Here is a 22,864-nt window from a genome sequence, read left to right on the forward strand (position 1 = left end):
ATAAAGGTACTTTACTCCTCATCTACTAATGTCTTACGTACCAGCTCCTTTTCTCTATCTCTCGTAAATAAGAATTCCGCCAGGTATATGGTGTTGCTACTAGAGAGCTCTTCTTAGAACCTAAGTCAATCTTTGCATCGGAGCCAGGTTTTGCTGTTGTAAAGGTCTATGCAAGGAAGCTCCCAACCCAACCCGGCCCCCAACACAGAGGGACACAGAACCCAAAAGAAGGATACTTTAAAAAATTTATAAAAATATGTTTGTTTTACAACACACTAACAATCCAGACATTTCCAAAATTAAAAAGTGAAAGTTTCTCGGTTAGAATCTTATTCTCAATTACGATCTCAGCCCCCAGGGGTAACCACTACCAACAGTTTGAGAAATGCATCCTACAGACATTTTACCAAGCAGAGTAACCCACCCCCTCCAAAGGGAACTGATTTTTGAAAAAAAACTTTTTAATGGGACCATTTCCTACATATTGGTCCAAAACTTTTTCCCCACAACATACCACAGATACATTTTTGTGTTCACATACAAGATCTCCCTCATTGTTTCTAAGAGCTGCATTTCATACTACACATATACCATAATTAAATTAAGCGTTCTCCCTTAGACGTTTAGACTTATTTTTCACTATTACTAATAATGTTCAGCGAACATACTTGTTCCTATATGCTTGTGTGCATGTGATTACATGTGTAGGAGAGATTCCCAGAAGTTGAATTGCTGCTGAGTCAAAGGATACGTACATTTTAAGGATGGATACGAATGGAGGGGAAAGCAAGACCCAGGGTGCTGAGGAGGGTTCCAGCACCTTACAGGAGCACATCCCTTGTAAAGGCCATTTACTCTCTACAGAACCCCAAAGAGAAGGGTCCTGGGAGGAAGAGGAGGACAAAATCTCTTGGGTTGGGAAGCCAGACTGGGTGTACCTCTTTCAGACCGAGCAGATGAACAGTGTGTGGATCTGGCCTAGAACCTGCTAGTGAAACAGCAAGGCTGCGGGCAGACTGAAGGAAGTCCAGTCCTGGCCAGAGTCTTGAAAGTCCTATAGAGCCATCCATGGTGCTGATGGGTTCTGGTCCTCCCACTTCCTCTCTACTTGTCCGGTTATTTCCATTGTAACTCTCTGAGTTTACTAAGTGCATTTCTCGAGCCACACTAATACAATTTTTGTATATTTACAAAATAAATAAGTCACAGGTATGAAATGTATGGTGTGGGGAATATAGTTAATAATTACATAATATCTTTGTATGGTGACAGGTGGTAACTAGACTTAACGTGGTGATCATTTTGAAACGTATAGAAATATCGAATCACTATGTTGTGCACCAGGAACTAACATAGTGTAGCAAGTCAATTATGCTTCAAAAACAAACAAACAAACTCATAGAAAAAGAGATCAGATTTGTGGTTACCAGAGGTGGGGGTGAGGGTGTTGGGAGGGGAGAGGAATTGGATGAAGGCAGCCAAAAGTTATAACTTCCAGTTGTAAGATAGATAGTACTAGGGATGTAATGTGCAACAGGATCAATATAATTAACACTGCTTATGTTATATGAAAGCTAAGACAGTAAATCTTGTGTTCTCATCACAAGGAAAATATTTTTTTTTCTATTTCTTTAATTTTGTGTCTACATGAGATGATTGATGTTCACTAAACTTACTGTGATAATCATTTCGTGATGTATGTAAGTCACATCATTACGCTGTACACCTTAAACTTATACAGTGCTGCATGCCAAATTATACTTAAGTATAAGTGGAAGAAAAAAAAAAGGACCTAGAGGAAACTTTATTCGATTGTACCTTCTATGTCCAGTAGTTGCCCCAGTTCTGAACAAATCCTATATAGATAACTTGCCCCAACATATGCACACAGCAGCTTCTTATTTCTTTAATGTTGGAGTTTTAATTCTGCATATACACCTTAACACTTATGTCAAATTAACCAGAATGATCATAAATCAGAACATCTCTTTTTGTACTCATGGTTAAAAAAAAAAAAGTCCAAAGGAACATAGGCAGGTTACTAACAACACCTAAGTCCTAAAACGGAGCAGATCCTGACCTTTGCCAAAGGCCTTAGCTGAGTAACAAGGAAGGTAGTGTTACTCAACAGAATGTTCTGATTAAGGGGCAGTTTCTAGCTATGCTCTTATAACACTATCACAACACCTGGCAGAGAATACTGTACCTGTTTACTTCGTGTTGGTTGTCCAAGTTCCCTGGAGGCTGGAGCTGTGTTGGTCATTTCTGTGTTCCCTTCATTTGGACTAGGTATGTGCTTAATAAACATTGCTGAATAAATTAGCTTTGTTTTTAAAACACCTCATAACCTCGTGCAGCAGCCCTCTGTCATATCAAGGCACAGAAGACAGCTCTGCAGCTGGTGGAACCACTAAGGAAGACTCAGGGATCATGTGACTGCAAACAGTGAGTGACATCAGGGTAGCCAACATTGCCCCACCTGTCATTTACTACACACACCGATCCAGTGGTTCTTAACCATGCCATGGGCTGCACATGAAGGACCTTGAGAACTTTAAAAACGCTGATCAAGCTTTAAAAACCCTTACCATATGACCCCACAATTCCACTCCTAGGTATTTATCCAAGAAGATTTAAAACATGTCTACACAAAAGCTTGCAAATGAATGTTCACAGAAGCTTTATTCATAACAGCCCCAAGCCGGGAACAATGAAAACATCCACCAGTAGGTAAATGCATGAGCAAACTGTGGTATATCCATATGATAGAACATTACTAGGCAAACAAAAAGAACTACAGATACCCTCAATAGAATGACTGCAGCTCAAAACATTATGCTGAGCAAAAGAAGCCAGACACACACAAAGTACAAACTCGAAGATTCCATTAATACGAAATTTTCGAATAGGCAAAACTAAGCTATAGTGACAGAAAACAGATCAGTGGTTGCCTGGGGCACGAGGCAGGGGTAACTGACAGCAAAGGGGCAAGGACAGCTCTTGAGGGCGACGGAAATGTTCTATATCTTGAAATGGAGATGGATATGCGAGTATATCAATCTGTCAAATTTCACTGAACTACACAGAAAATGGGTAAATTTGATTGTATATAAACTATACCTTAATATAGTCAGAGATTCTGAAATAATTAGTCTGGGTTGTGGCCTGGGCTGGCGTTTTTTAAAGCTCTCCAGATGATTCTAAGGTATAGACAAGGTTAAAAACCACTGACCGAGGGAATCATGCCATAATTTTGGATGAGGTGGGAAGCATGCTATAGCTTGAAAAAATTCCAGCAGGGGATTCACAGATGACTCCTGGTCTAAAACCACCTCCCTAGATGCTTTGAGACTGTGGAGGACCAGATTTCACCTGTTATATGAGCAAACTAATAACAACATTTATTTTCAGTTAGTGCATTTAATGTGCTAGATCCTGGGCCAAGAAAATTACATGCATTATTTTATGTAATTTTCACAAAAACCAGATAAAGTAGGTATTATTATGCATGCCTACTTTACAGATGAAAAATTTATGACTGGGAGAAATAAACATGCCCATGTCACACATATAGGAAAAGGTTCGGGTCTCAAACTGTCTGATTCCAAAGCCAGTGCTCTTGATCTCTACAGGACTGAACTGGATGGCTCTGGGGACTCATTCCTGTGAACCCTCTTTGGAGGCATGGAGTGGGTGCAGAAGTTCTACAGTCTGGGTTCCAATGACGTGACTCCCTATTGGGACCAGGGGGTTGCAGACTCTCTTGGGGTGTGGGATCCAAGGTATGCGCTGCTTCCTTTTCCACTCCTCTCCGTCCTAGATTTCTTAGTTCCTCCACGCCTTAGTCTCCTCATACCCTCAGGTGTTGCAGTAAATAAGGGGAGAAGCATTCCTGATGCCTTCTTGCCCTCTTGACAAACACCATGGAATGCATTTCAGACAATCTAAGTCATAACTAAATGGGGAGGTCGCAAAGATGGTCTGCCAAGGTATTTACATTTTAATGAAGTTAAAACTCTGTGAGCTTTTATTGAGCACTTACGAGTTGCTGGGCATTCTCTAAGCAATTTGCTTGTATTAACTCATTTAATCTTCACAACAACACTATGAAGGGTTGTTCACAACAACTTCACAACAACTATAACCTCCATGTTATTGATTAAATTGAGAGAGAGAGAGATTAAGTACTTGCTCAGTGTTAATCAGCCAGTAAGAAGTAGAACTGGGATTTAACCAGGTGCTCTGGTTCTAGAGTTTGCAATCCTTACCCTACATTATTGTGCCTCTTACTACTTTTATCTGTGTAATACTTCAGGTGCATAAGCACTTTAAGAACTTTCGTGCAGTGTCCTGAAAACCTGACCCTCCAGTTATAACTTTGATACTATGAAAAAATGGGTTTCAAATTCAAATAAATTTTTTGCTAATGAACATAGCACCTTTTATAAATCATTTATCTTAAATGCACCATGATCTCTATTCTTGTAAAATTTAACATGGGAGAACTAATTCTCAATGGTAGAAAAAAGGTGAAGTGATGATAATGCACTCCTATTTTTGACCTGCCATTGTGTGACACTGGAAGAAATTACATTCCTGAGGTCTTGTTTTGTTATAAAACAAAAAAGATCACACTAAATAAAAAATAAGAAACCTACAGCCCTTGTACTTGTATTCCCATACTTTTTTCCATTGGGCTCATGCTTGATTTTAGAATACTTATTTTTTCACTGTTCAGAGAAGTGCAATGCAACATATTTGCCATCTTAGATTATATGATCTCTAAACTCTCTCTCAGTTCTACAAAATCAATCCCTAAAATATAACAAAAAATATTAGCCTGTACAATATGTTGGACAGTTACCAAAATCAGAGCCTGGTTTTGTCTACATTGTTACAAACCTGAAGTAGGCAGGTGGTGAAAGAAAAAAAATCTTAGTATCTATAAGATTCCATAATTGGTTCCAGAGAAAGATGAAGAGATTAGCCCAACAGGAAGTTGGTTAAATGGGTGGATGTATCACACATTTTCATGTGCGCATACACACACATTACTATTTAGAGTTTTATCAGCATAGCAATTGTACATTTTAAGACAGGAATGAAAATACTGGTTTGGTCTGATGCCCCACAAATGTTCCATAGAACTGTCTGCGATTCATAGAGTGACTTTTTAAATAACTCCCCTTCTTGGAAACTCTTAGTTCTTTAAGATGAAACTGGTTCTATATTAGGATAATGAGGAGTATTTAGGACCAAGTCTAATAATCAGGGCATGAATGCTTTTGCACATATTCACACGACCTGGAAAGCTACACTGGATTTGGCAGTAAGGGCTGCCACACCCAGGACCTAGGGAATAACTATGATCTAAGAAGTAGTTTGGACATGCCAAAATGAGGACTCAATCTGGGCTTACAGTTAGAAATCAACAAATGGAGAAGAGAAAGATTTCCTTGACAGCAAGAGTAGGAGAGCCTGGTGCAGATAGGAGCCAGTTTGACACTGAAATAATGGATAGACAAAATGTACCTTAAGGAAATTTTGCAAAGCTTCTTGTACAGTTGCAGATGGTATTTTCCCAAACAGAGTAGCAGCCATTTTTTTCTCAATCCAGCTCAGTTTTGAGACCTGCAAATATAGAGCAAATCACTCTTAGAAAGTTGTTCACCTTTTGAATGAATAATCTCTCCCCAGTTAGATGAGTGTGAGATATCACCTTTATGGTATTAATATTTTGCCTTCCTTTTTTCATAATTCTAACAAACTGTGAGCTCTAAAAGCACTGGTTACCAAACCAATTTGAAATACTCATAAGGTTTGTGTCCAATGAGGGAAAAACGGGGTGGGGGTGGGGATTAACGCTGATCCTCTTTGTTCATGTGCTTCTTGATCCTGAGATGACGCATAGTATTTCTTTGCACAGGGTGTAGTAGCTACAAGACCCTACCTTTGCTCTCTTGCCACCTTTTCCATGCTGCCAACCTGACCCAGAATGCAGCATCTCAGAAATGTAAACAGAACGAGGATCCTTAACCCACGAGGAGTGTACAGTGAGGGCCCGGTATAAATATTTATAACTCAGGATAATTTTTTTTAAACCCGATGAACACCAAAATTAAACCTCATATTACCATTTGTTTTTTGCTTTCTTTTTAAATTTTTTCACTTTTCCCAAATATGAATAATAGATATATAACATAAAAGATTAAAAGGATTCAGGGGACTTCCCTGGTGGTACAGTGGTTAAGACTCCACACTTCCAATGCAGGGGGTCCAGCTTTGATTCCTGGTCAGGGAACTAGATCCCACATGCATGCCGTAACTAAGAGTTCTCATGCCACAACTAAGGACCTGGTGAACCACAACTGAGGAGCCCACCTGCCACAACTAAGGAGTCCAGGTGCTGCACCTAAGGAGCCAGCAAGCCGCAACTAAGGAGCACACGTGCTACAACTAAGAAGCTGGTGAGCCACAACTGAGGAGCCTGAGAGTTGCAACTAAGGAGCCTGCTGGCCACAACTAAGACCCAGTGCAACCAAATTAATTAATTAATTAATTATTTTTTAAAAAGATTCAGAAATGAATTCTTAAAAGGGTACTATGCTCTCCCAATGCCATCAAGTGTCTTCCTTCCTAATCCCATCTTCTAGGGTTCTAGGTAGCCATTAACCTCTATTTAAAAAAAATTATTCCATCAATATTTTATAATAACTATACATGGAGTGTAACCTTTAAAAATTGTGAATTACTATCTTGTACACCTGAAACTGACATAATATTGTACATCAACTTTAGCTCAATAAAAAAAGAAAAGAGGTACAAACTACTATATATAACATAAATAAGCTACACGGATACACTGTACAGCACAGGGAACATAGCCAATATTTTATAACTTTCAATGGGGTATAATCTATAAAAACTATGTTCACTACGTTCTACACCTGAAACTAAGATAATATTGTAAGTCAACTATACTTCAAAGAAAATACGATCCCCCCAAATTATTCCCTCGCTTTTCTGTATAATGTTAATTTATTGCTATGCTTATTTTTCTTTTTTTGAACTTGAAAAAAAAGATATGTTGTTTATTTCCTTCTTTGACTTATTGTTTTCACTTAGCATTATAGTTTTAAGATATCATCCAGATTGATGAGAGTAACTGAAGTTCAGTCACTTAAACAACTCTGAGATATTCCAGAGTTGTCTATTTAGGTCTTCTGCCCATTTTTTGGATTGGGTTGTTTGTTTTTTTAATATTGAGCTGCATGAGCTGTTTATATATTTTGGAGATTAATCCTTTGTCTGTTGATTCGTTTGCAAATATTTTCTCCCGTTCTGAGGGTTGTATTTTCGTCTTGTTTGTGGTTTCCTTTGCTGTGCAAAAGCTTTGAAGTTCCTTTAGGTCCCATTTGTTTACTTTTGTTTTTATTTCCATTACTCTAGGAGGTGGATCAAAAAAGATCTTGCTGTGATTTATGTCAAAGAGTGTTCTTCCTATGTTTTCCTCTAAGAGTTTTATAGTGTCTGGTCTTACATTTAGGTCTCTAATCTATTTTGAGTTTATTTTTGTGTATGGTGTTAGGGAGTGTTCTAATTCCATTCTTTTACATGTAGCTGTCCAGTTTTCTCAGCACCACTTATTGAAGAGACTGTATTTTTCTCCATTGTATATCCTTGCCTCCTTTGTCATATATTAGTTGACTGTAGGTGCGTGGGTTTATCTCTGGGCTTTCTATCTTGTTCCATTGATCTATGTTTCTGTTTTTGTGCCAGTACCATATTGTCTTGATTACTGTAGCTTTGTAGTATAGTCTGAAGTCAGGGAGTCTGATTCCTCCAGCTCTGTTTTTTTCCCTCAAGACTGCTTTGGCTCTTCAGGGTCTTTTGTGTCTCCATACAAATTTTAAGATTTTTTGTTCTAGTTCCATAAAAAATGCCATTGGTAATTTGATAGGGATTGCATTGAATCTGTAGATTGCTTTGGGTAGTATAGTCATTTTCACAATATTGATTCTTCCAATCCAAGAACATGGTATATCTCTTCATCTGTTGGTATCATCTTTAATTTCTTTCATCAGTGTCTTAGCTTCTGCATACAGGTCTTTTGTCTCCCTAGGTAGGTTTATTCCTAGGTATTTTATTCTTTTTGTTGCAGTGGTAAATGGGATTGTTTCCTTAATTTCTCTTTCAGATTTTTCATCATTAGTGTATAGGAAGCAAGAGATTTCTGTGCATTAATTTTGCATCCTGCAACTTTACCAAATTCATTGATTAACTCTAGTAGTTTTCTGGTGGCATCTTTACGATTCTCTATGTATAGTATCATGTCATCTGCAAAAGTGACAGTTTTACTTCTTTTCCAATTTGTATTCCTTTTATTTCTTTTTCTTCTCTGATTGTCGTGGCTAGGACTTCCAAAACTATGTTGAATAAGAGTGGTGAGAGTGGACATCCTTGTCTTCTTCCTGATCTTAGAGTAAATGCTTTCAGTTTTTCACCATTGAGAATGATGTTTGCTGTGGGTTTGTCGTATATGGCCTTTATTATGTTAAGGTAGGTTCCCTCTATGCCCACTTTCTGGAGAGTTTTTATCAGAAATGGGTGTTGAATTTTGTCAAAAGCTTTTTCTGCATCTATTGAGATGATCATATGTTTTTTATTCTTCAATTTGCTAATATGGTGTATCACATTGATTGATTTGCATATATTGAAGAATCCTTGCATCTCTGGGATAAATCCCACTTGATCATGGTGTATGATCCTTTTAATGTGTTGTTGGATTCTGTTTGCTAGTATTTCGTTGAGGATTTTTGCATCTATATTCATCAGTGATATTGGTCTGTAATTTTCTTTTTTTGTAGTATCTTTGTCTGGTTTTGGTATCAGGGTGATGGTGGCCTCATAGAATGAGTTTGGGAGTGTTCCTTCCTCCGCAAGTTTTTGGAAGAGTTTGAGAAGGATGGGTGTTAGCTCTTCTCTAAATGTTTGACAGAATTCACCTGTGAGGCCATCTGGTCCTGGACTTTTGTTTGTTGGAAGATTTTTAATCACAGTTTCAATTTCATTACTTGTGATTGGTCTGTTCATATTTTCTATTTCTTCCTTGTTCAGTCTTGGAAGGTTATACCTTTCTGAGAATTTGTCCATTTCTTCCAGGTTGTCCATTTTATTGGTATAGAGTTGCTTGTAGTAGTCTCTCAGGATGCTTTGTATTTCTGTGGTGTCTGTTGTAACTTCTTTTTCATTTCTAATTTTATTGATTTGGGTCCTCTCCCTCTTTTTCTTGATGAGTCTGGCTAATGGTTTATCAATTTTGTTTATCTTCTCAAAGAACCAGCTTTTAGTTTTATTGATCTTTGCTATTGTTTTCTTTGTTTCTATTTCATTTATTTCTGCTCTGATCTTTATGATTTCTTTCGTTCTGCAAACTTTGGATTTTGTTTGTTCTTCTTTCTCTAGTTCCTTTAGGTGTAAGGTTAGATTGTTTATTTGAGATTTTTCTTGTTTCTTGAGGTAGGCTTGTATAGCTCTAAACTTCCCTCTTAGAACTGCTTTTGCAGCATCCCATAGGTTTTGGATCGTCGTGTTTTCAGTCATTTGTCTGTAGGTATTTTTTGATTTCCTCTTTGATTTCTTCAGTGATCGCTTGGTTATTTAGTAATGTATTGTTTAGCCTCCATGTGTTTGTGTTTTTTACGTGTTTTTCCCTGTAATTGATTTCTAATCTCATAGCATTGTGGTCAGAAAAGATGGTTGACATGATTTCAATTTTCTTAAATTTACTGAGGCTTGATTTGTGACCCAAGATGTGATCTATCCTGGAGAATGTTCCGTGTACACTTGAGAAGAGTGTAATCTGCTGTGTTTGTATGGAATGTCCTATAAATATCAATTAAACCTATCTGGTCTATTGTGTCATTTAAAGCTTCTGTTTCCTTATTTATTTTCATTTTGGATGATCTGTCCATTGGTGTAAGTGAGGTGTTAAAGTCCCCCACTATTATTGTGTTACTGTCGATTTCCTCTTTATAGCTGTTAGCAGTTGCCTTATGTATTGAGGTGCTCCTATGTTGGGTGCATATATATTTATAATTATTATATCTTCTTCTTGGATTGATCCCTTGATCATTATGTAGTGTCCTTCCTTGTCTCTTGTAACATTCTTTATTTTAAAGTCTATTTTAGACTGTGTTTCCCACTTAGAGAAGTTCCTGTAGCATTTGTTGTAGAGCTGGTTTGGTGGTGCTGAATTCTCTTAGCTTTTGCTTGTCTGTAAAGCTTTTGATTTCTCCCTTGAATCTGAATGAGATCCTTGCCAGGTAGAGTAATTTTGATTGTAGGTTCTTCCCTTTCATCACTTTAAGTATATCATGCCACTCCCTTCTGGCTTGTAGAGTTTCTGCTGAGAAATCAGCTGTTAACATTATGGGAGTTCCCTTGTATGTTATTTGTTGTTTTTCCCTTGCTGCTTTCAATAATTTTTGTCTTTAATTTTTGCCAATTTGATTACTATGTGTCTCGTCATGTTTCTCCTTGGGTTTATCCTGTATGGGACTCTGTGCTTCCTGGCCTTGGGTGGCTATTTCCTTTCCCATATTAGGGAAGTTTTCGACTATAATCTCTTCAAATATTTTCTCTGGTCCTTTCTCTCTCTCCTCTCCTTCTGGGACCCCTATAGTGCGAATGTTGTTGCGTTTAATGTTGTTCCAGAGATTTCTTAGGCTGCCTTCATTTCTTTTCATTCTTTTTTCTTTATTCTGTTCCGCAGCAGTGAATTCCACCATCCTGTCTTCCAGGTCACTTATCCGTTCTTCTGCCTCAGTTATTCTGTTATTGATTCCTTCTAGTGTAGTTTTCATTTCAGTTATTGCATTGTTCATCTCTGTTTGTTTGTTCTTTAATTCTTCTAGGTCTGTGTTAAACATTTCTTGCATCTTCTCAACCTTTGCCTCCATTCTTTTTCCGGGGTCCTGGATCACCTTCACTATCATTATTCTGAATTATTTTTCTGGAAGGTTGCCTATCTCCACTTCATTTAGTTTGTTTTCTGGGGTTTTATCTTGTTCCTTCATCTGGTACCTAGCCCTCTGCCTTTTTGTCTTGTCTATCTTTCTGTGAGTGTAGTTTTTTCTCACAGGCTGCAGGATTGTAGTTCTTCTTGCTTCTGCTGTCTGTCCTCTGGTGGATGAGGCTATGTAAGAGGCTTGTGCAAGTTTCCTGATGGGAGGGACTGCTGGTGGGTAGAGCTGACTGTTTCTCTGGTGGGCAGAGCTCAGTAAAACTTTAATAAGCTTGACTGCTGCTGGGTGGGGCTGGGTTCCCTCCCACTTGGTTGTTTGGCCTGAGGCAACCCAACATTGGAGCCTACCTGGGCTGTTTGGTGGGGCTAATGGCAGACTCTGGGAGGGCTCATGCCAAGGAGTACTTCTCAGAACTTCTGCTGCCAGTGTCCTTGTCCCCACGGTGAGCCACAGCCACCACCACCCCCCCGCCTCTGCAGGAGACCCTCCAACACTAGCAGGTAGGTCTGGTTCAGTCTCCCCTGGGGTCACTGCTCCTTCCCCTGGGTCCTGATGCGCACACTACTTTGTGTGTGTCCTTCAAGAGTGGAGTCTCTGTTTCCTCCAGTCCTGTTGAAGTCCTGCAATCAAATCCCACTAGCCTTCAAAGTCTGATTCTCTAGGAATTCCTCCTCTCATTGCTGGACCCCCAGGTTGGGAAGCCTGACGTGGGGCTCAGAACCTTAACTCCAGTGGGTGGACTTCTGTGGTATAAGTGTTCTCCAGTCTCTGAGTCACCCACCCAGCAGTTATGGGATTTGATTTTACTGTGATTGCGCCCCTCATACATTCTCATTGTGGCTTCTCCTTTGTCTTTGGATGTGGGGTATCTTTTCTGGTGAGTTCCAGTGTCTTCCTGTCAATCATTGTCCAGCAGCTAGTTGTGATTCTGGTGTTCTCACAAGAGGGAGTGAGAGCACGTCCTTCTACTCCGCCATCTTGGTTCAGCCATCCACTCTTTTTTCAGTGGATATTTGGGACTTTTCCATTTTTTGCTCTTAGAAACAAGACTGCTAAACGCATTCTTGTACATGCCTTCTAAAGCACTTTTGCAAGAGTTTCTCTAGGGTAGGCACCATTGTCATATGGTAGACAATCAAATTTCAGAGATAATACCCAATTGTTTCCGAGATGGTTGTGCTGATTTGTGTTCCCACAACAATGTAAGAATTCCTGTTGCTCCATATTTTTACATCTCATGCTGATAATTTAAAATTTTATCAAATGAGTAGGTATAAAATGGCATCTTATTTTATTGTCATGTCCTATTATTTCTAATTCAAGATTTATGGTTTTTAAGCTGTTTTGTTTCTGAATTTCTATTACAATTGCATTATGATCAGAAAACCTACAGGATATCAATTCTTTGAAATTTATTAAGACTTGCTTCATGACCTCATATATGGTCAGTTTTGTAAACATTCAACATATGCTTGAAAATGTGTATCTTCTAATGGCTAGATACATATTTTCATCTATTTTATTAGATCAAGGTTATTAAATGTAAGGCTCCAATCAATGTTTTACATATTTTTTACATGCTTTTTTTGTCTTTTGTTCTATTAATTACCAAAAGAAGGAGATAAAAATTCACCACTACGTGGTATCCTTACTTCCCTTCCATGTCTTTTTATCTCTCCTTCATATTTTCTATCTCTTTGTTCCTCTGTGCTGCTTCCAGGCAACATTTTCTGATTTGTCTTAAAGTTTGTTAATTTTCTCTTTAGTGGGGCCTATCTACTACCAAATCTTTCCATTGAGTTTTCTTTTAATGACAAATAATATACTTTTTATATCAAAAATTGTTCCATTGTTTGAAATCTACCTGGTCATTTTTGTAGTCTCATGCTCCTCACCCATTTTTCCCCTAATTCATTTTAGTTTTAAAAACACATTATGTAGGTAGCTGTTTAATATTCTGTATTCCATGTTTCCAAAATCTGAAGTCCTTTCAGATCTACTTCTGTTCTCTTTTTTTGTTTCTTTTGACTGTCATCTATGATGGCTTGTTTCTTTGTATATATTCTATTATTTTTCACTGTGAGCTCAACTCTGCAAGAATGTTCTACGGCTTGTGTGTGATAGTACAATCCTCCAGGAAAGATTAGTATTACCTTCTACCATTTGTCTATGGCATGAAGATCAGGTTCCATTTGGAATTTAAATTTCCTTCTTGGGCTTTTTAAGCCTAACTGTATAGTGTACATTCAAGTTCCAGACTCATGAGGTTGGGTCAATGGTTTTTAAATCTTAGGGAAGTCCCCTACCTTCATGAAGACTCAGATTTAAAACTGGCATAATAAAAACTGCTTACAGGGTTGTTAAAAGGATGAAATGTGATAAGAAATATAAAATATAAAATGCACATCTGACATATATAGCAGGTGTTCAGTAAAAGCAAACCTCCTGCTTCATCCCTAATCCTCTACAAGCCACAATTAAAAAGCTTCCTATTTTGCCTATCCCAATTTTCTCATTCAGAAAGAGCAGTTCTCTTCAGGATAAGTTTTTAATGTAGCTGTTATGATATATTTTCACATTCTGTTAACTTTCCATAAACAGGTGTCATTTAACACATTGGGTCTTAGACTCACCAGCTGCCTTTATTTATTTCTATATGTCTTATGTCCCCTTCTAAATAAAGTTTCTTGAAGAAAAGGACAGCAAGCACATAATTTATGTGTAATAAACTCTGATAAAGGAAAAAAGTTCTCCCACAAAACAGAGCAGTGCACCAATACAGGGGGCATGGATACTGGTGGCTGGTCACCATCTGAGAGAAAGCACATTTAAAGGGAGACAGTGTGACTGCCGCAAGGGGAAATGGAAAGGCAGTAAAGAAAAAAATACATGCATTTATAAAATCATATATTGTGTGTAATTCAGTATATAATTATAAAATATATAAATTTATAAACTCAAAATATGTACTGATTTCATCATTTTCTCTATAGTAGGCACTAGGTAAAACAATAAAAGAATAAGTCACTGAAAATAGATCATATAATCAGAATATATTCAAATAAGCTTTACAGATAAAAGCTTTCAACTTACAGTGTAACAGTATCTTCCCTTGAGGTAATACAAAAAGGGTTCTTCAGGTAAAAATTCGATTGCTTTATCTAGATGCTCCTGAAAGAAAATCCAAAAGAAATATCTCCCAAGTTTCAGGTGGTGTTGAGTAGAACTCTGCCTAGTAAATTCAAAGGGACTTTATAATGTTGTTTTGTCTCCCTCCTCAATCTTTATTATTAATACAATTAAGCTTCTCAATAACTCAATCATCAAAATACTCACAACTAGAACCAGAACTGTGATTATGATTAAATAAGGCTACAGAAAACATCACCTTAAAAATAGAAAACATCCAAGTCACATTTTTGTCTGCCCATGACTTGCCTACCTAATACTTACTGATTGAGAGGCAAACTTACAAATGTCATCTGATGTGGGTATAATGGAGAAAAGAATAGCAGAACTAGGTGATAGAAGAATCTACTCCCCTGACATTGTCAAATGGTTATAGGGAGCTGGAAAACAAAGAACTCTCTGCCCATTCCTAAAATTATTGACCCTGAGGGGTTATTTACTGAATGATTACAACTACAGGCACATGATAAATAATGAGTATGTGCATTACTTATTTTATTCCTCTATCATGGCAAATTTAAGCCCTAGATTGAATTCTACTCCTACCAGCAAATCAATATGTATTAAATGTTAACTAATTAGTGCCAGCCATGTTTATGATGTTAGTGTGCTCATGACTAAAAGGCTAAGCCTCTACCTTTAAAAAAATAATACTCATCTACTATGTGACCTCCTTCAGGATCTATAATAATAATAATAATCCTTAATCACCCAAAGAGTTTGTTTCTTTTTTGGCACAGTACTATTTAAAGACTGTCATTTTATTTAAGTAAAAAAGATAAATTCCTAGAGATAAGTCTATTGAATAATTTGATTTATACTTGTGAATGGAACATACAGCTAGAGTAAAACATTTTTAATATCAAGAAATACCTTGAAGCGATATCCATAGTTAATTTTGTTTTGTAAGCCCTCAAACTCAGATACATAGCCACACAAAACCGCATACCTGAAAAGGATAAAAACAGTGGACATTGTGTAAACTTTTAATCAAATACCATGAAATTTAACATTAAAAAAAATCTCTAAACCATTCATTAATATTTAACAAAAGTATTCATATAGATGAATAAATAACCAATGTTTGACATTAACATGAGGCCAGTTTCCTCAGCAAAACCTGGGGATACTAACACCATCTATCTCATATGTGTGCTATGAGGGTAAAATATCTAAAACGTAATCGCTTACAATAGTGTCTGGCCTGGAGTGAGTTCCAAGAAAGATTAGCTGCTGCCATCACCTTCATCAACATCAGAGTCACAAAGAGACCCTCAGAAGAGTCTATTCACATAAGTATTAAACTGAAAAATACATTGTGTCAACAGATTCCTGCTTCTCTTTCGTAAAAATAAAAAGTTCAAGGCTCCCTTAATGTCATTTGAAAATTAAAATAAATATCATGACTAAAAACAAATACTAAAATCAAAGGTAATTTTAGAATATGTTTTTTCAAAAATTCCCCATGTCCTTCAATCCTTCCTTGGAGACACTGCAGTCATTACTAGAAGAGTGCATCCCATGGATTCTTTACTTTTTTTCCCTTGGGAATACAAAATTTACATAAATAAATATTTGACTATAAATTATGTATAATATTTGTTCAGCAACTTGTTTCCTCTAAAAATTGGGCACAATATTTGTTCAGCAACTTGCTTCCTCTAAAAATTGGGCACATATTACTTTTTACATTCAGACTGTTTCTGTCTGTGCAAAAGTATTCAGAGTGTTTCTGTCTGAGGTAAAATATTCATTTACCTAAATAATTCAAAAGTAGGTCTTAATTTTCACTTGCATTGTCATAACTGAAATGAAAAATGTAATTTTGGGTGTTATTTATCTTGATTGTTTCTGTGGATACACATAACTTTCAAATAAAAAACTGAAGTGAACAGTTTTCTTAATTTGGAACAGTTAGACCATTCCTGAACACAAAAGATCACATAATTCACACAACTTATGCACAACCAACAAAATGGCCACTTTTCAGTTATAAGTTTTTTTGACCTCTTAATTTTCATTAGAAAATCAATAATCTCCTAACAGTAGAAGCAAGAGTTATGACAAAAGCAACCTATTATGATCTGAGAACTTACCTAGATTAGGAGATACTACTTAAATTACTATCTTAAATTATTACAATACATTTATCACAACTGTACTAATATTGATATACAATATTGAAAATTTTCAAAATGAACCAATATTAATATATTATTGTTAACTAAACTCCATGCTTCATTCTAATTTCCATCTGTTTTTCCCTCACGTCCTCAAATTTTGACATTTTCCTCTCCATCCCTCCTTCCATATTTATCCCTCTTAATTCACCTTGTTCAGTATCTCTTTCAACATGTGAAAATCTTTTAATTACTATAGTCATCCATCATACACCCTGTTCTTCCTAATTTTGCATCACTTGCAACATTTATAATCATACCTTCCACATCTTCACCCACTGAAAAAAATCACTGAACACACTAGTGTCTAAGATCTAGACCTGGAACTCTAGAATCATGGTATTGTCAACAGTTATTCTTTTGAATGATTGAGGCTCAAACCCTTCTGCCAGCACGGGTAACAAAGAACCTTGCCCATATTTTAACATCTTGTCCCCAAGAATATTATGAGTGAACTTGCCTTAAAGCCTTCCTTAAATCCAGATATATTAGCTCAATTTCCCTACTCTATCTACTAGCAAAGAAAAAACAGATCATCTCACATTTTTAGAAAAATCTGTTGAGTCTGCTTGAACTTCATCACTCACAGAAAACCCAACTAACTATTTGTGCTGTAATCAAAGGAAAAGATTCTATGTTCACTGATCTATAGTGGTGGAATCAATCTTCTATTTTTTGAAAATCAGAACAACTTATGCACGTCTCTAGCTTTTACAGAGCTCTCTCAGCATGTTCTTTCCCAGTTACTCTGAGTGAAGAAGAAGAAAAAAGAAAAAAACGTGACTTAAGAAAACCATTATATGAAATATGTACATTTTCCCTTATAAATAATCTGTCACCAGGGTCTTATGTTTTTCATAATCATTTTGAAGTCTGCTTCTTTCAAGTCTAAAGTATTATTTATCTTCCTACATGTCATAAATTCAAAGTTTACCTGAACCACTTTTCCTCAAAGGATCATCATTTCTTTTCTGGCAATCAATCCCACCTATATCTGCATGTACATGTTGTTTTTCACACTGTTTATCTTGGAAAATGTAATTTAAAATTTTATTTTGTAAACTCTCAGGTTGATGGGAACTATGAAGAAAATTAACACACAATATGGTCTATTATCTCCATCTAGAGGTTGTTCTAACTATGTGTTGACAAAAATTCTGTATTTTCTTTGCATCTATAGTGAATATTTTAATAACTGACAAACATCCCTGTCTCAACAACTAGTAAACAACTACTAAAACAACTCCATTAGTTTCCCAGTAGCATTTTTGATTTAGCACCAATGCTATTTATACTGTGAAAAAGCAGAGGAAGAGTAAATAATAGATGAAATACTGAGTACATACAAATATAAGATCTGGTTTTTGTTTTTCCACTTATTGTATGACCCTTGGTTACTAATCACACCACCACACCAGACACACATATACTGCACCACACACACAGACGGCCTTGCTTTCTATAAAATGGAAACAGGTTGTTCTGTGAATCACATGCTAGAAGACATGGGGATATAATTTGTGAACAGTAGAGCACAACAAATATGTAAGACATTATTTATAATTAAGGTCAGGCCTATTTGGCTAACAAACTGCAAATCCATTGGTGATTCTGCTCTCTTGATTCTAGAAGTATTTTAGGCTGGTACAACGAAAACGACAGAATTATATAGAAAGCTTATGTAGCCTGAAAGTTACAGAGCAATTTCATTTTGGAAAAGATGATGATGAAAAACAAGTCTTTAAAATAATATTTGTTTTTCAATTATTCCCTCCATATCAACGCTTTATGATAATTATTTCTAATGATTGCATCTTTTATTTCAAACTGAAGGCTTATAAACCATCACAGAACCCTGTAAACTATGGGTCAGCAAATTTTCGCTGCAGGGCCAGGTAGGAAACATTTAAGGTTGTGGGATCAGAGAGTCTCTGTTACAACAGCTCAACTTCATTGCTATGTACAAATGCACAGGTGTGGCTGTGCTCCAATAAAACTTTACAAAAGCAGGCAGCTGCATTTGGCCTAGAGGCCATGTCTTGTCATTTATGCTGAATGAATGAGAAAAAGTCGTAACATACTGAAAAAAATTCCAGCAGGATAAGACATTTTCATGACATTTTATTACAATTAATTATAGAATCAGTTAACCTAAATTTCACACATTGCTTCTCAAGTCAAAGTCTTAATTTCTCTTTTTTCATCACCCTAAACCTCTACTACTGTATTTAATTGAATGAGAATTCTTGTATTCAGTAGGTACATCATAATATATTTTATGAATTAAGATAAAATCACATTGCTGTACAACAGAAATTAATACAACGTTGTAAATCAACTATATTTCAATGAAATAAATTTTAAAAATTGACATTTGAATTTATTAAATTTTAGCAACTGATCAGACTTTAATTGTTTTTTAATTAAAAACTGATACTGAATAAAAAATCATGTGAAACACAATTGGATCAGTACTCTGTGTGTGTCTGTGAATAAGATTCACCCTCGGGGTTAAATCCCACAGTTATAAACAAGGCAATTAGTACACAACAAAAAGTGAAAAGAGATGAACAAAAGAGAAGTGGTCAGATTAGTGGAAGACAGGCTGGGAAGCCCACTGAGTAAGAGTTAAGCATAATCTGTCCTCACAAGGTAAGTTTAAGGTGCTTATGAAGTCTTCAGAGAAGATTCAACATTGTTCCTTTATGGAAATTTGGAAGTTCACACTGATAAGTGTCCTCAAATTGAGGGTTAACATCAAATGTACATTTTTAATGTGATTCTCCATGGATGCAGAAGTTTGTATGGGAGAAGGAAGAGGACAGCAGAGGAAGAGGAGGGTGAGGCTCAGAGTTAAGAGTAGGGCTTCGGTGTTCTTTCTGCGTCTAAATCTGGCTAACCAACACCCAAACATCTCCATTATCGAAAGAGATGAAGCAAGTGTAGCTTGATCAGTATAAATTCATTACAGTTATACTAAAAATGGAAGAACAGAAGTACTTTAACACATTAATTTATTATTATCAGTATTATGCAAATTAGGTGAGGAAGGTAAAGCTGGCTATAGAAATAATAGCCAAGACCCTTACATACTGGAGAACTGACCTTAAAGATACCTACCAGGATGTTACTTGCAAAATTAGCTTTCTCCTAGAGTTGTGGCAGAGGCACTAGGGCACAGAACAATACTTTATTAGGTATACTCCGGCTCCTAAAGCAAGACACTCTACTACCCACATTAGTGAACTGATTCACAGGTTCTGCTAGGCTTAGCCCTTCACCCATCTCCAGGCTATATAAGAGAAGGCAAAGAGTTCGCTGAAGCAGAGAGAGACCTGGAAGGGGGATTTCTGCAAATAGAACTACTAGGGTACTTCGGTTCCACCTCTCACCTTCTCATGCGAGACGGAAGGGGGTAGCCTTGTTTCTCATTTTAAGTGATGGCAGCTTCAAAAGACCTATTCTTATTTTGGCATGTCCTTTAGAGTTTGGGGGACATAAAAAATGTTATCTGATTCCTGCCCAGGGAAGTTTTAGGATGAGAGTGTGTGAGTGATGCTCCCCCTGCTGGTGGCAGTGTAAAGGAACAGGTCTGCTTTGGAAAAATCGTTTGCACTTTTGAGTTGGTGGGGCAAAAATGAATTTCCTGGAGGATAAATGTGTACCTGCAGAAAAGAAGTCATTTTGAGAGAGATTTGCCTAAGACTATCCCAGAAGAATAAAATAATCCCAAAGAGGGGTGGATTTCTGACAACCTAGGTCTGAGAGAAGGGTCAAAAATAAATTTATGACTATGTCTTCCTAGCACCTAAAGTACCAATATTACTGGGGAGAAAAAATAACTAAGAAACTAAGAAATGCTATAGAAATACAACTATGAGTAAAATGAAGTGTTAATTAAAAACAATATTTTTCTTCTTATTTCTGTTTTATAATTGTAAATATACAAAGGATCCAAAACAAAACATACTCAAGAATAAATTTTTTTGTCCCAAGGATATCCACCTATACCCATCCAACTAATTAGATTTCCTTTGTTTGAGCTTTCTTATATTAGAAATGGCTTTCCTTTGACTTGTGGAATTTGTATACCTTTACTCATCAAGGTATAATGGCTGATGTGCTTTTATTCTTCTCTCTGCGTTTCATTTAGAAATGTGGCATCACTTTAGTATTTGTTTTCAAACAAAATGTTATATGAAATTAGATTTAATTAAATTTATCATGTGCACAGTTATTGGACTTGGTGGATTCAGTTATGAATTCTTCAATGAAAGTTTATCTTAAATATATTTAAAATATATATACTGAAAAATACATGAGAATAAACAGAACAAGAACAGTTACTGTGCTATATACTAAATATTCTTTTTAGTGAATGTGACATGTTAAGTGGGTCAATAATATTTTAAAAATCCATTGCAATTTATAAAGAGGCATATTAGAATTTTTTAAAGGCTGCATAAATTCTATGTACTTACCATAGATGACAATGTCCATTCATGGGTGCTCTAGTAATAGCTTTTTCACCTAATGTCTTTCCTGAAAGATAAATGCACTTACACTTATTACCTTCATCTGAGTTGGTGGGAGGTAAATTATTGAATTTAAGCCAGTAGTTCTCAAAGTATGGTCCCAAGACCAGAAGCCATCACCTGGAATCTTGTTAGAAAAGCAAATTTTGGACCACATGAGGGACTTGATCATAAACTCTGAGAGTCAGCAATCTGTGTTAACTAGCCTCTAGTGATTCTGATGTATGCTCAAGTTTGAGACTCACTGGGTTAAGTGATTTAACCAAGTGCAAGGAAGTCATTCAGTCATTATTTAGAAGTGTTAATAGAAATTGTTTTGTAATTAACTCAACCAACATTTACTGAGTGCTTTCTAAGTATCATATTATGTGAGCCTCTGGGAATAAAAAGTCAAATAAGACACAGTTCTTGACTTCCAAGGATTCACATTTCAGTAGGCAGTAGGTATATAAACAAACGAATTATGTGCAAAAAATAAATACAAGGTAAAGAAGAGAGTATAAGAGAGAATGGAGAGAGCAACCCCATCTGGGAAGATGTCCCAGAGCGCTTGTCTAATCTTTCACAATAATGAGCAGGCTCAGTAAATAAATAATTCCCCTAAATAATTTTACTTAGTTTTAGAATAACTTTTAATAACCCATTAATTTTTGGATAGAGGTTTATCTAACCCAGGGGTCCCCAACCCCCAGGCAGTGGACGGGTACTGGTCCACAGCCTGTTAGGAACCAGACCACACAGCAGGAGGTGAGCCGCGGGCGAGTGGGCAATGCTTCATCTGCTGCTCCCCGTCGCTCCCCACCACCCCCCCTCCTCGGGGGAAAAATTGTCTTCCACGAAACCGGTCCCTGGTGCCAAAAAGGGTGGGGACCGCTGGTCTAAACCACATTCTGAAAATCTTTCTCAAAAAGTGGCTGTTTTATTTTATACCATCTCCTTTTCCCTGCTTTAATTTTTTTTTTTTTTTTTTTTGCTTGAAGAGATTATCCAATACAAAATGCTCTTCTAAATAACTAGTTTAGGTAATTTTTATAAATAAAGATATTTTATTCTAAAATCATTCTCCTATTTGTTAATTTGCTAAGGTGGTACTTTATAGCTCTGTCCATTAAGAGAGCTACCCTGTATAGAAATCTATATAAACTGGAAAAAAACTAAAAGGAAGTATTTTAAAATAATAACTGATAGTACATTGTGGACATATATTAAAAGAGTAATTTGGTAATGAATGATCGAAAAACATAAATACTTTTAAATGTACAGACTTTAAAAACTAAATCAACATTTTCCCTACATTGCCAAATGAACAAAAATAGCTTTTAGGGCACTGCGACAAGCTTAACATAGAGGTGATTCCATCGCTCTGAGAATATAATGGAGCTGGGTACTACACAGATTGGTTTTGCAGCCTCATTTATGCAGCTTAAGCCTGAAAGGAAAGCTATCTCCCTTACAAAATTGTATTCTGTGAGCTATTTGTGGCATTTGTATCAGTCATTTAATTCTGAAAATTACAATGATGTTCTTTTAGATATAAGATTCATATTTTATTTGGAAGACAAGTATGACCAATCACAGCACGTCCACAGATGTACTGCATAATGGTATACCCCAGCTGGAGGTTTAGGAAAGAATTCTGTACTCTTCAGTGATCCAGTCTTCCCTCGGCATACGAGTTCAAATATACTGTTATGAGCAATAACAGCACTCTTCCTCCCTTGCACTGGGTGCCGATGCCCGTCAACTCCAGTCTCCAATGTCTCAGCTCCAGTGTTCTTTGCCATCACCTTTGCCTGGCACTTACTACCTGTGCATTGAATTACAATTGCCTGTCTCCATATTGATCTTGTCAGTAAGTTCCTTAGTGTAACACTGTCTTGATCATATTCATGTCCCTCCTTTTCTCCTTCCCTCACCCCTCATTTTAACTTTG

The 22,864-nt window shown here is 36.6% G+C and overlaps 1 protein-coding gene across 2 annotated transcripts in view; it reads right to left on the reverse strand.

Moving 5' to 3' along the window:
• Positions 1 to 22,864, reverse strand: part of RMDN2 (regulator of microtubule dynamics 2) — a 68,467-nt gene that overhangs the window by 12,885 nt on the left and 32,718 nt on the right. For both annotated transcript variants that reach the window (XM_027113354.1, XM_027113355.1), the window contains 4 exons: positions 20,878 to 20,938; positions 15,090 to 15,165; positions 14,121 to 14,198; positions 5,533 to 5,631 (listed from right to left, as the gene is read on the reverse strand). In XM_027113354.1, the coding sequence (XP_026969155.1) occupies positions 5,533 to 5,631; positions 14,121 to 14,198; positions 15,090 to 15,165; positions 20,878 to 20,938 (314 nt within the window). The remainder of the gene's footprint in view (positions 1 to 5,532; positions 5,632 to 14,120; positions 14,199 to 15,089; positions 15,166 to 20,877; positions 20,939 to 22,864) is intronic.

The sequence above is a fragment of the Aethalodelphis obliquidens genome, unplaced genomic scaffold, assembly GCF_003676395.1.
Source record: "Aethalodelphis obliquidens isolate GAN/ISIS:26980383/991018 unplaced genomic scaffold, ASM367639v1 scaffold12, whole genome shotgun sequence".
NCBI lineage: Eukaryota > Metazoa > Chordata > Mammalia > Artiodactyla > Delphinidae > Aethalodelphis > Aethalodelphis obliquidens.